This window comes from Dermochelys coriacea, chromosome 5 (genome assembly GCF_009764565.3).
Source record: "Dermochelys coriacea isolate rDerCor1 chromosome 5, rDerCor1.pri.v4, whole genome shotgun sequence".
NCBI lineage: Eukaryota > Metazoa > Chordata > Testudines > Dermochelyidae > Dermochelys > Dermochelys coriacea.
This window is the reverse complement of record NC_050072.1, coordinates 39,849,187-39,863,995: the sequence shown is the minus strand read 5'-3', so window position 1 is coordinate 39,863,995 and position 14,809 is coordinate 39,849,187. Positions and strand designations below refer to the sequence as shown.

The 14,809-nt window shown below is 39.3% G+C and overlaps 1 protein-coding gene across 3 annotated transcripts in view; it reads right to left on the bottom strand.

Annotated features, from left to right (window-relative positions):
• ZSWIM6 (zinc finger SWIM-type containing 6) overlaps positions 1-14,809 on the bottom strand; it is a 162,561-nt gene that overhangs the window by 94,578 nt on the left and 53,174 nt on the right. Inside the window, exon 1 of one of the 3 annotated variants that reach the window (XM_043514847.1) lies at positions 13,376-13,400. The exons of 1 other annotated variant lie outside the window; for it this stretch is intronic. In XM_043514847.1, coding sequence (XP_043370782.1) covers positions 13,376-13,385 — 10 coding nt within the window. In that variant the 5' untranslated portion in view covers positions 13,386-13,400. Of the gene's footprint in view, positions 1-12,847; positions 12,873-13,375; positions 13,401-14,809 lie in introns of those variants that run through there. One more of the 3 variants, XM_043514848.1, reaches the window with a different exon arrangement.

Sequence of the window (14,809 nt, the reverse complement as noted above, 5' to 3'; positions counted from 1 at the left end):
TCTTCCAAATGTTGCTGTACCCTTCTCTTCTGCATACCTATCTTTATAGAACAACCCAGGCTGTTTGTTATAAGTCTTTTTGGGTTTGTCAAATAATTGAGAGTTAATGTTTTTCTTTTTGTTTAGAGCAAGTTATTCATTTACAGCATGTTGTTCACACAATACCCAGAATATACATTGAATTCCTGTTTAAGTTATACAACAGACTCAAGATGGATGCAGGAGGAGGAGGAGGAGGAGAAGGAAAGAGATGTTTTTAAAATGTTACTATAGTAAGCTCATTGTGATAGACTTGGAGTTTATGGTTGGGTTCAATACGGGATGTAAGTTTCCACAGCAGAGATGCTTACTGTAACTTCCTCAGATTATGCATTACAACAAATTCCAGAAAAAATAAGGAAGAACTATGTAAGCTTTCCTGACAAAGCAGTTCAGAAAAGATCACTAAACACCAAAGCATTGAAAGAGCAGCCAGATAAAAATCTGTTAAAACTCAACGTCACAGCTGAGTCAAAAAGAAAAGGAGTACTTGCGGCACCTTAGAGACTAACAAATTTATTTGAGCATAAGCTTTCGTGAGCTACAGCTCACTTCATCGGATGCATCGGATGCTGTAGCTCACGAAAGCTTATGCTCTAATAAATTTGTTAGTCTCTAAGGTGCCACAAGTACTCCTTTTCTTTTTGCGAATACAGACTAACACGGCTGCTACTCTGAAAGGCTGCTACTCTGACAGCTGAGTCAGTACAGGAGAGCTGTTGCAAACACTTTGCAGAAGGGCAGTGTCTTTCTAGCTCTAGAATGCCTAGCACAATGGGGCCACAATCCGGATTGAAATATCTAGGCCCCACTGTAATATAAATAAATTGTAAGGATGCATGCAAAGGTCATTTATACCACAAACTAGGGTGACAGCACTAGCATACAACAACATTAATTCACACAATAGCAGCTAGTTTTCACATAATGTGCCCACAATCTCTTGCTGCTCAACAGAAGTGTTTCCATATTGTCTAAAAACAAAAACAAACAGTCTCTTCCTGGTATTTAATATCAAGAAGATGGCTAAAACTCTGGATTTTAAAACCCACACCAAAAATGGTAATGGAAACCCAAGTCTGATTCTAGCTCCTGCAGTACATCTTATTTTAAAATATATACTTTAAGATGTAGACCTTGAGGGATCTATGAGAAGTCAAAACCAAACTAACGCCAGCTGCTACTGCTGAACTGCACTTAAAATATAAATGCTGAAGTGTAGCAAAGTTTTAAGAGCTATTTCTTGTGTTCACCACACCCATAATTTCCTGACAGCCTGGGGACCTGGGAGCCCAGTCCACAAAGAGTACAACAGTATTTCCCTCTGAACAAAGTACTTTGACATTTGTGCCACTACTCCGTAAATATAGGCCTCTCAAAACATTCCTGCCATTCTACCATGCTGGCAAGCTACCAGTCACAACTCAAGACTGCTCCTTAGACACTTCAGAAGGGATTTAAGAAGTTTAATTCAAAAAAGGTAAACAGGAGCCAGCCACCTAGCACTCAGGTTACTGTCCATGGCTTTATTCCACAACTGGCTACTCTTTTTTTTTTTTTTTTTTTTTTTTTTTTTTTTAAAAAGGGGGCATTTACATGCCTTGAATGAGCTGACACACCAAAGCTGTCTGCCCAGTGCCAAGAAACCCTTAGGAATGTACACCCTCTTTAGGATACTTTAGGGTATCCCAAACCTTAATTGCTAATGGGGAGAGGGATAGCATATTCATAAATCAACGTCAAGTGATTTGCCCATGTTGACCCAGAATTAGTGGCCCATTTGACATTTTTTAAAACCTATTATGCAAATATTTAAATGTCCTGGGAGATGCATTGTCTGCTATACAGCTCCACAACCATAGCGGACAATAGTAGCTACATACTAGCCTGCTTTCCTTGTAAGAAATGACCCAAAATCCAAACTTGAAGTTTAAGTGGAAACAGTTAAGAAATCCCAGTTCCACAAAGAGAAGAGAACCAAAACACAGCCACTTTGCAAAAAAGTTTCCTGTTCAGAACAAGAAAGCTTCAGATCTATCCTATTCAGGTTCTTATACATAATCCACAGTCACAGTACTTGAATGTCTAACATGCTATGCTGGCTAAACACCCCTTTGCTCACAGGCTGGTTGAGGGGTCCTGCAATAAAATGCAAGGTATTTTTCACTCATTGGTGCACCACACAAGGAAATCTAAACTCTCTGTAGACTGTGGCATAGCAAGAGCAGGACCCTGTAAAAGAAGAGTTTAAACATTGGGGAGGCGGGGGGGAGGGGAAGAGGAAAAGAGGAATATTAACAAGGGAGGGGTAAAAAATTACTGGGAAATTAAACCAAAAAAGCAGCTTAAAAAAGTAGAACAAATTATGCATCTAAAGGAAACTAGAAGTGAACCAAGGAACATTCCAAGTTCTCAGAGGAAAAAAAAAAAGTCTACAATCAACTGGTTTGCTTTAAAAAAGTATTTATATAGACTTAAAAATTGAATGCGAAGGTGTGGGAATTTTCCTTTCACAGGAAAATTAGATCAAAGATCTTTTCTCCACTGCCAGGATGCTGAGTAGCACATCCTCAGAGTTTTAAGAATAAACAGCATGCCGCAGCATCAGTATGGTTATTGTGGATCTGACTGAAAAACAGTTTTAAAACATGATACAATCAGAATAGGGACAGTGAAATTTTTCATTAAATTGATGTCAGCTGTATCATGCTGTGTTCTCATAATGAACTTCAACAGCCAGGTTTAGACAAGTTTAAAAATTAAATATTGCTTAGTCTGGTATAACAACATCTCAGAGGTTCAATGGAGGTCCCAGTTCTATTCGAGCCAAGATTACAGCAAAATAACCTCAGAACAATGTAGAAAACTATCTTGGATTGGTAGGCAAATGGAGTAGGGTGACCTAATACAGTAGGGTCATTTTCCGTAATTTCATCATGGACTACTAGTTAGAGAATTGAAAATCAGGCCCTTAAAAATTTAGAGATGTCAACACCACAACTCCTCCATTGATTTCAGTAGGTAGTTGTAATGCTCAGTACTTCTAAAAAATCAGGCTCCTAAACAGAGGTCTTCCTCCCCTTGAGCCACTTCTCTTGATTTCATTGCATTTTTTATTCTGAAAGGGTACTTTTGTCTTCAAGGTATCACCTAAAAGAACAAAAAAAGGCTCCAATCCCCTTTTGGAAATCTTCCCCTTTAATTTCACTCTATCAGCGTAAAGTCAGAGGAAAGATCTGGGCCCCATGCCAAAGAGTTTTCAGTTTTTCATACAAAAATCATCCAACAAAAATCACTTTACCTCTCTTCCAATAGGAGGCAAAAGATTGTGTAACTTAGATTGGAGTAATACAGAGAGCCAAGAAGTTCTGCGACTGCAATATGATCAGGTCATTTTTACCTGCTGAAAAAGGGTTTAAATAGTTTGTATACCATAACAAGGTAGTTCAGGCTACATGTATCAAGACTTGTAGGGTACAGTACTTCATCGTCATGCCTTTCCCATACATGCAGCCAAACAGGAGACTTCCACAGATAATGTATGTGGGAGTTACCAGGAGCTAGAAACACTACCAACTACTTCATTTTTTCACTTTTCCTGCTTGCAACCACAATGTTTTGATACAGAGCTGACAGATGCCCTATAGTGTCTGCTGTACATCTTATTCCTCCAGCCAAGTCTCAGCAGTTCAGATTTGTGGAAGTGCTGTTCCAGAAGGGCCTGTTCCTCACATGGACTGCAACAGTTTCAACTGGATAACTGACCTATACACATATTTGAACTCTCAATCTACCCATCTAGAAATATTTCTAAATAAAAAGAATACACAGACAGGAAATATGGGAACATCAGAAGCCTCTCAGCACCTTACTTATCTAGAAGGAAAACCCTGTTTTTTTTCCTCATCTTAGTGATAGGGAAGTCCATGAAAAATATGCATGTAAATGTCAGATTTACCTATTAGCTGAGTCTTCCCATATGTATGACAGAGCAGCCTGTAATGGAGGATCAGACACTGAATAAGGGATAAGAAAAGCTTACCCATTTTTCAGTACACTTTCTCTTTACAGAGCAAGACATCCATCTACCACCTTCTCCCTCCTGCAGCACACAAGCCAAATGCTGGCTTGTCCCTTTATAAGAAAAATTTCTCAATCCGAATACAAAGTAACAGATGAGCAAACCTTTCATGAAGTTACCCCCAAGAGTTCTGAAATGTTCCTCCATTAAAAGCACATCTCCACATATCCTGCTGGTTTTGGTTGCTCATATGCTCTCCCCCTCCTCATTCCCTTTCAGTCTCTCATGGACTGTAAAACTGAAATTAGCTATTCATTACATGTGAAGGAGCTTCACATAGAGCAGCACCCTGCTGAGAGAGACTGCTACTTTACATGTCAATTTCAGAACGAAAGCATCTGCTACCTTACTAATATATATATTTAATGCTGCTGCATAATGTGCAGGATTATATGCTGTTCATTGCCTGTTTGTTCTGACATTATGTACTCTTAAGTAGCATTATTCTAAATTATTCCCTTTGAAAAACATTGTACATTTTATTAGGACTCCTCTCAAGTGTTCTTAGTAATATATTCCCCAAATGAGTGTCTTGCAGACTATTTCAGACCAAAAAACATGACTCAGGGTGAAGTAACTGAATGTGACGAGTTTCTGGCCTTCAACAGTTAATGTAATTTATTTTGTATTCTAAAGTCTCACTTTCTTATGTATAGTTTTTTTACTTTTTTTAAACGAAGGGACGCAAGGAATTATGTCTCAACAGTTACTGGTAAACCTACCCTAAAGTTGTTCTTGCCCCTGGAAATATGAATATAGCATGCTCCCTATTATCTGGATAGCACGGGCACATGGATTTTATTCAGATAATTGGGAGTTCACATAATCAAGAGGGCAAAAGCCATTCAGCAGCAGGGCGGCCTCCCTCGCAATGGGGGAGTCATCCTCCTCCTCTTCACAGCCCGGTTCACAGTCCGGGCTGGGAGCGTCTGCTCTGCCCCGCTCACTCACTCCATTGACATCAGGGCTACAGAAGGTCCCCTGTGCTGCACACCGGATCCCTGCAGGTGCAGGGTGCTGTGGTCCTGGTGGGGCAGAGAAGAGACCACAAGCCAGGACTCTGCTCTTCCAGGATCATCTACCATTCCTGCACTTTGTGCCTACAGGGATCGGGTGCCATGAGCCCTGCAGCAGTGCAGGGAGCCCACTGCAGTTCTGCTACCATGGCCCCTGCTCACTCCCTCCCTTGATAGTGAGACTGCAAAGAGCTCCCTGCGCTGGTGCAGGAGTCCTTCAGCAGCAGGGTGGCCTCCCCTGTGGTTGGGGTCTCATCGTCCACCTCACAGACCTGGTGGGGGACTTTGCTTTATTATCTGAACCTCTGCATTATCCAAATTTCTTCTTTGTCCCTCGGCATGAGATACATGCTAGAGAGGGCATTTATCTCATATCTCATGCTGAGGGGAAAGGAAGGGATTCATTTAACGTGGCCATTCAAATAATAGGGTTTTGGATATACAGAAGTATCCTGTTTTCACATCAGGAAAACTACAATCTTCATTGCGTTTTTCCCTGGATTCATAATGGTTAAAAGTTATCAGCTTTCTACATTACAACACTCACAGCAACATATTATGGTGTATTACACACAATGACCAACCATTTTAATTTACTATATCAACGGATATTTGGGAAAAAAAAGCAAAGACATTTTAGCTAGGGAAGACCAGAGATTGGCAGTTAATACGACACCAGGGGCATGCAAGTTTGCACATCTCCTCACTGACATCTTTTAACCCACATCTCTAATCCATTAACTTCCTACTTAACCAATACATGTCAACACCTCTCACACAAAACTCCAACTTTTTTTGTGTGGGTATTAAACAAAGCAATTTCTGGAGATTATAAGATTACACAAAAGTGACAATGGAGCCAGCCCTGTAGTCTAAAATGCTGTAGCGCTACTATGTGGGGATCCCAAGTAAAAATAGTGAGATGAATCACTTGTTTCAAAGCCAACTGAGGCTGGGAGTGATGGGAAGCCAGCACAGCAAAGGGAACGAGAACACTATTACCAGCTCATGATATCCTCTGGGAAAGAGAGTGACTGACTTTCTTTGAAGAAAGCAACAATCTACCCTCTATTAAGGGGTCACTGCATTATAGAGAGAAGATATTTAACTACACCCCTTTTTCATATTCCTAGGTTAAGTGAACTAAGTCATAATTCACTTTATCTAAACTGAAAATTTGTGATTAGGATTACGGACCCTCACTCTCATATTACATTCTAGAGATCACTTCAGTGTTAAGAAGAAATTGGGAATAGGCATACACGAACACATGTCCACAAAGCTGCCTGGGGATGCCATTGTCAAGAGCGGAATACTGGTACCTTCCTGTTGTTCTAAACTGCAAACAAGTCTAGATAAGAGAAAACCACTCGTTGAATAATCAAAGTAGTCCCAGTTTAGCTTCCATTTCTCTGCTACCTGCACATAGCAACACAGGACGTAGGACTGGAAGGGACCTTCTAGGTCATTGCATCCAATCCCTGGCTACTGCAGGCAACCCCATCACATAATCCCATTCAAAAATTTATCACGCTCCATTTTAAAGTAGTTGTTTGCCCCCACTACTCCTAGTGAAAAAACTATTCCAGAGCCTCACTCCTCTGATAGTTAGAAATAGTCTTCTAATTTACAGCCTAAATTTATTAATGGCCAGTTTATACCCATCTGTTGTTGTGCCAACATTGTCCTTTAGCTTAAATAGCTCTTCTCCCTCCTGGGTGTTTACCCCTGATGCATTTATAGAGAGCAATCATATCATCTCTCAGCTTTTGTTTGCTAGCTAAACACGCCAAGCTCATAGTCTGCTCTCGTAAAATAGGTTCTCCATTTCCCTGATAATTCTGGTAGCCCTTCTCTGCACCTGTTCCAGTTTGAATGAATCTTTCTTTAACACGGGTGACCAGAGCTATACACAGTATTCTAAAGGAGTCTTACCAGTACCTTGTACAGTGGCATAATATTTCCTTCTCTTCACTGGAAACACCTCACTTGATGTGATCCTAAAATCACATCTGCCATTTTCAGGGCCACACCACATTGGTGGCTCATCCTGCAACTGACATGCTCAGATCTCTCCCCTCATTTGTCATTTCCAACTGCTGACCCCCTAGTTTAAAGCAGAAATTCTTATTATTCCCAAGTATATGACCCATACTATTAAATTTCCTCTGATTTGTATTAGTCCAGTCCTCAAGGTCATCCAATTCTTCCTCTGTATGTCCTCCAATCCTTCTTTGTATTGATCATGCCTTTAGTATCATTGGCAAATTTAATTAGCACACACCTACTTTTTGGGCCCAAGTCATTAATGAAAATATTAAAGACTGACCCCATGACCAGTCCCTGAGGAACTTGACTAGTAACCTCCCTCCAGCCCAAGAGTGTTTCTCTTTCTGCACAATCTAACTAAGCTAAGTTTTTTTTTATCCACATTGGACCTGCACTACTGAACATTTTTAAAACTGACTAGGAAGAAAACAAAATCATTGTACATTTGCAGGAAGACACATATATTGGGTGAGGAGTAAATAATGGAAAGGACACATCACTGACACTGAGCAATCTGCATCAGTTGGTAACCTGGATGTAAGCAAACATAGGTATTTGAATACAGCCAAATGTAAAGACATACACAGAGGAACAACGCAGGCCGTACTTACAGGATGGGCGACTATCCTGGGAAGCAGTGCCTCTGAAAAAGACCTGGGGGTCCTGGAGAATAATCAGCTCAACATGACTTCCCAGTATGACACTGTGCCTAAAAGGACAAACTTTGGATAATCTTTGTATGTATAATCAGAGGAATGTCAAGTATGCGTAAAGAGGTTATATTACTTCTGTATTAGACAGAGGTATGGCTGCTACTGGAATACTGTGTCCAGTTGTGATGTCCACAATGCAGGAAGGATGTTGATAAATTAGAGAAGGTTCAGAGAAGAGTCACAAGAACGATTAAAGGATTGGAAAATATGCCTATAGTGATGGACTCAAGGAGATCAACCTATTCAGGTTAACAAAGAAAAGGTTACGGTGTGACTTGATCACAGTCTAAATGTACCTACATGAGGAGCAAAAGGGTTGTGGAGGGCTCTTCAATCTAAGAGACAATGATATAAGATGTTCCAATGTCTGGAAGTTGAACCTAGATAACTTCTGACTGGAATTAAGACACACTGTTTAACAGTGAAGGTAATTAACCACTGGAACTAGTTAATTCTTACCAAGAATCATGGGGGATTCTCCATCACTGGCAAATTTTTAAATCAAGGATGGATGCATTTCTAAAACATATGGTCTAGTTCAAACAGGAATGGACTTAGGGATCTTCTCTGGCTTGTGTTATACAGGTCAGCCTAATTGATCATAGTGGTCCTTTCTGATTTTATAAACTATGAATTTACAGATTTGTGTTGCGCTGTCCTGCAAAAAAATACTTCCAGACTACAGAAATCAAGATGGCTGAAAAACTGCCTGACAGAACAAGAACTCAGCTGTATTTTTGGTACAAGAGAAGTTTTTACTCTTGATAAAAGAACCAGTTTGAAAAAAAACAGATTGTTCAGTTTTGATGAATCCTTGAGAATTCTCTGACAGATTCTCCAAGTAACTTGATACTAATGAAAAAGCATGAATATTAATGCCACTATAAAGATGTGTGTCATGGATCTTTCATTTCTGCTCAACCAAACTCTCATGCTTTGGACCAACGTATGGAGTTGCAGCTGAAATTATGCAAGATGTTACCATCTGTACACCCACATGGCCATGAAGGCTTTTTTATTTTTAAATATAAAGGGAATTACAATTGGTGTATACACACACACACACACACACACACACACACACACACACTCCCCCAAAGACACTGGCAGCACCTACACTATATAACAGTAGTGGTTTAGTCTAAGGAGAAACGATTACTTTTGAGAACAAAGGAAAGTTTCCACAATCTGTACTAGTTCAATACAAACACCATTACTTGTTTGTTTTTATTTGTATTTGTTCTTTTGAAAGATGATTTCTTTTGAAAATTACAATGGTAAGATATGGCAGCAAGAAATACAGCTATCAGCAATTCTGGTGAATTTAGAATAAACTTCGATTCAGAGCTCTTGGCTTGGATGTTTACACTGCAAGAACTCCTTCTTTAGAAGCCAACAGAAATCTGAGATAAACACTCTTTGTCTTGCCCCAAAGGTGGAAGAAGGTACAAGAGAAAGATGACAATCCTTCAGGTCCCTGTTTATCTCCAATGAAGTACCAAGACTCAAAAGGCCTTGGGCACAGGGAGCAAATAACTCCAATATTTGTACAGCTATTCACAGCTGACCTGGTGTCAATGACCACCTTGAAGAGAAAAAAAAAAAAAATGGAACAATCTCCACGAAAGCAGAGTATGAAACTGTGGGTGACTGAAAAAGAGATGGGCAGGATCATTAGCATATATGTGATGCTTTCCTTGTTCTAGCATGTTCTGTATGCTGATAGATCCCAGTGACTTTTATGATCATTTGGATTGTCTACCAGCATTGGTAAGCTTATAGTAAGAACAATGAGATTGCTAGATCACTTTGCTTCAATAGTTTATGAAAAACTGTCAGGGGAGCTCAAGGTGGCAGCCAAGCGTTTGTCTACATGACTCTGCAGTTGGGACTACAGGGATATGACTCGCAGGGCACACTAGCGAACAGAATTGTAACAGTCCTTTGAGGGAGCTGTTGGCAACAACTAAAAGGTACTTAGTTTGTACTGATGTAGTACTATTGAAAGAGGACTAAAATTAACATGAACTAGGTACATTTTAGTTTGTACCAGCACCGTCCACAAGGCAGTTACAGTGCTACAATTTGGTGTGCTCTGCAATTCACACCTTCATGATCTAGACTGGGCAGCTCTGGTATGCCCATGGAGGAACAGAATTTGGACTTCTTACCCTGCAATTTCTGGCTATTTAGATGGTTTGTGGGCACAGGGCATCTGTTGATACTATCCAATTCTGTCTGGGGTGCTGCTGAGAGAAGCCAGTGGAAGGTGTGGGTAGAATGGCAGCTGAGCTAAGCTATAGAAAATCTGTGAGGTTGCCAGAAGGATTGCAGATTTAACACACAGGATGCTCAGAGTCCCCAAAAGAGGGGCTGACAGGTTTTAATTACTGAAATTGAATTTGCAGCAGTTTGAAAAGGAAGTTCATACACTACTGCTCTTAGCAGGAAGCAGAGCAAACTGGGGTCAGAGTACAATGCTGCAGAAGTCCAGCGGACAGAGTCTGAACTCAAAAGGATGAAATGAAAAGAGCCTAAGCTTCTTCTCTTACGGTGGAATGAGCAGTGAGTAAGGTCCAGACCAAAAGATACTTATCTGTAGGCTTCTCAGAACTAGATAATTTTTTCTTTTATAATGTCAACGGATAATAATTATGCTTATTTTTAGCTTTTTTTTTTCAATTTTTATTGATATAAATTTTCACAGCTGTGGGAAATTATGGGGAGTTCAGACAGACACTCATTTAATGACAGATGCAGATTCAAAAAGCTACAGCTTTATAACCATTAAAACACAAATTGTGAAAATCACATGTCAAAAACATACAAAGTATCCTTAAAATCAAACTAATGTGTTCTCAAGCAGCATTTTACTTACTTTGCCTATCTGTAAGTTTCCATCATCATCAATGGGAATATTTTTTCCCTACATTGGTAAATGTTGATTTTCACTCTACACGTACCAATTCAAATCTAATCCTTTCAAGCCTACTTATTGTGAGAAACCACAACAGGCAATTTAAGTGGGCTTTTTTCCTTGTTTGTTTTAAATTATCCCGGGGGGTGGGGGGAAATCTTCCCACATCAGATACAGAAATAAATGTGAGTTTCCTCCAGAAAGAGATTATAAAGGGAAAAAAAATTACCCACTATGCACATGCCCTAAACATGAAGAGAAAAAAATTTTTACCTCTGTATTTTGTATCTATTGGGCTATATTTACTAGTGTTCTCCTGCTGCTTTGCACCACCTATAGTTGAATATGGCGTATTATCTTCTAAAACATTTAATTGCAACTATGAAGGCTTTACAGTCCCTCTTCAACCTAATTTATGTACTGCTTTTAGAATCAAAGAAATTAGATAAGCTATAATGATGTAATGATCAGGAATAAAAATATACAAAAAACACAAATGAAATGCCTTAGATATTCACTGCATTTACTCATTCTTCCAACCTTAAATCAGTTGGGCAATAAACAAAGATTTCCTCTTTAAACAGGGGAAAATAGGACCCTCTGCAAATGACTCTACAAGTTTGTTCGTTACGCCAAAAAATATGATTTTAAAATATAATCTTTAACAGTTGCTTAAAATATGCATAACTAGGTTTGGAATAGTTATCCTGATTTAGAGCAAAAGCACATCTGTTTGTGTGTAAGTAAATATACTATGACAGCAATTTGGATCATCTATCAGAAAGAATCAACTGCAAGCTTAATAAGCATTATTTGTATTCCACATAATAGTCTGTTTATTCTTTCAAGCTACTGCAGTGATAAAAAACACACTCAAACTCATCCATTGTGTACTAAATCTAAGGTACCTAGGTAAAGCATGGCATATTCCAGTTGGATGCTTCCCAACTCTCATTGCTCAACTTTTTAAATATTACTACCATCTGGTTACAAGGCTTTGTTTACCAAAACAGTAGCTATGCACACACTTCTGCAGCAGCTCTAGTCAAAAATTTCAAATGGCTCCATTTAAGTTACAACTTTCAAGGAAAAACAAATTAACACATTTAACATAGTATATATTTACAGGATCAGTAACTAAAACTAATACTTGACCCTAGGAAAAAAATAGCATCGAGTGCATGTTGCATACTGTTTTGGTTCCTTTCACACATAATAGGATATGTTTTACCTCTACTGAAGCAGGAAAGGAGTAGGAAAGAAAAGAGCAGCGATTCAAGAATTTGCCAACAGCTAAATGATAGGTACACCTCAGTTATGTAAAATGAAATTCCCTTATAGATGATCAGATGCTGTAAAACTAGTAGCACACAGAACCCATGAAATGCAGCTTCAAGCCACACCGTGAAGTACTACCTGAGGTAGGCAACCATTTATAAAAGCCCCCCCAGTTCCCTCTGAACCTTGTGAGCTGGAGATTCTGAGAGGTGCTGGATGCTGACAACTTGCTGGGACTATTTCCAAGGGGGTAGAAGATCACGCCCCAATATAATTACATACATTTTACTTATGATTAATCCGAAATAAAATGAACAATGGAAATTGGGAAGAGTGGAGAGGAAGGAGAAAATATCATGAGCAGTCAGAATTTAAGTATGGAAAAAGCTCTTATCTATATTTTTTTTCCATTCCAAGGCACAGTGCTTTGGAATAACCAGGCCTGGAGGTTATAAAATGTGAAGTATCATTGTGACCAAACTGGCATGACAGCACAAGGCACAATCTCCAAGCCAGCCGTAAGTGGATTAAAGCATTTTCAGCAGTTGTCACTATTTGGATATCCAGTAGGAATGAAGCATCCAAGACGACTCTGAGCCTGCGAGTCATCTTTATGATCAGAGGGCAGACACCCTTGATAGGAAACAGGCTAATGTTAAGGTAGCAATTAGTATTTTAAGTTAGTCTTATTTCCAATTTGCCCAAGTTCAAAGTTGAGACAACTGCTCTTACTCTCAATTCTCATTTCACTTACATGGTAGCATAACCTTGAGATGATGCAGTTTATATTTTATTGTGAGGGTGATGTTATCTGCATGCTGTTGGCATTTGAGTCCTTAAAGTCCCACATTCTTCTTCCAGTTTAATATAATTCCTTGCAGAAGTCTCTGCTGCTTTTTGAAGGTGAATGGAGACATTCCAGATTGATAAAGCACTTTATAGTTCTGAACAGCTCTGCAGGCTGTAACTTTGGAGTCACTATGGCAGAGAAGGACCTCTTTGATCTCTTTCACAGCCAGGGCAAAGGGTTTGTAGAATTCCTTGTGCCAGTCTACCCATATGTGCTGGTGTTTTACAAATATTTTTGCCAGCACTGCTGAAGTACTTTTCATTCTTGTTTTTATCTTTGATTAGTGTAAGATATCCATGCCAACCTGGAAGGGTTGACATGCTTTTGAGCCCATGTCAATAACAGTGGACAGTATCTGGTCATATTGTAGTATTTCACTAATTTTAACATTCTTTGGCCTCTTGATTGAGGAGCAGGTTTTTTGTAAATTACCTGGGTCCATGAGATTTCAGAGGTGGACCATCATGGAAAGACCTTCCTCTTGTCTGGAGGTTATGAGAATTCTCATTGCCAGCTAGAAAAAGTAGTGGTCCAAGTGAAATAGGGCTGTATTCTTGGGCCCTTTGGGTTCACAGCCAGGCCAAAAAGTCAGGCAATTAACCAAGACAAGCTTGTGATGAACAGGAAAATTAACAAGTTTGGGGTCAAAATAAAGAGGCTTCATCTGAGGGGATGTTGAAGTCTTTCAGGATAATAATCATAAGGGACTTTACCACCATGCTCAGTAATCTCAGGTCTCAGATGAACCAAGAAGGTAAATTGTATTTATGTTCTCTTCTTCCCAATCCTTCGCAAAAAGATTTGGGTGTGTTTTTTTTTTTTTTAAATAAAAACATCTCAATGCAAAAAAGTAGATTACATTACAGTCTGCCCACAATTCCTTTCATGTCACAACCAATGTTCCATCCCTAAAAGAAAAGCTTCAAGCAGCCTGGTATGGCAAAGTTAGCATACCAGACCTTCACACGGTAGGAGAGATTGGAAGGGTGATGATGCTCAAAGACTTAATAGCAAAGAGACACCATCTATCTTCTTTCTCACCCCCTCCCTCCAATGGGGAGCTCCATGGTAGGCTTATGCTTTTATTAAATGGAAAAAACAAATGGTTTATACAGAAGAATATGCTAAGCAAAACTTTGAAAGGGCTGACAGTTGACATCAGTATGGATGCTTAACTGATTTTTGCCTCATGTCCATGTAACTGAAACAGCAGTTCATGAATAAGTTATGTCTTGCATGTATACAACTAGAGGCACAAAAATTATGTTCAACGTATACAAAATACAAAAGCAGTTTATTGCTACTAGCCCAACACCTCAGCATAACTAACTGCAAGAGCTTACTGCTCTGCACTTCAGACTTGTATCACTCTACAAAGGTTTCATTGACTAAAACACAATACTCTCTCAAAACAGGATGGCTAAACACTTTAAAAAAAAAAAAAAAAAAGGCTTCTATAAGCCTAAAAGGCTGGGGAAGGGCAAGGGAATGGGTGGACTTGAGGGATCAACATTAGGGTTTTTGTTTTTGTTTTTAATTACCATTATTTTGGCTAGGCAGCTAGTGAACAGAACACAAATTAATTTAAACACTAAATTAAACATGCTCATTTTATTGTTACCTTAACCTTATGCTACTGTTACGCAAGTTAATTTTAACCCTGAGATGCATACCCCTATGAAAAAACAAAAAAAGAAATCAGTTTTAAGAAACCAATAATAAATCCCCCTTCAACTCTTCTCTCCCACCCAAACCAACTATACCATACAAAGTAATACTAGTTTGGGTAGCTATGGACGAATGCACTATTCACGCCCCTTGGACTTTGCAAGCTGATGTCTATGGGTCAACCTGCACAGGCTGTCT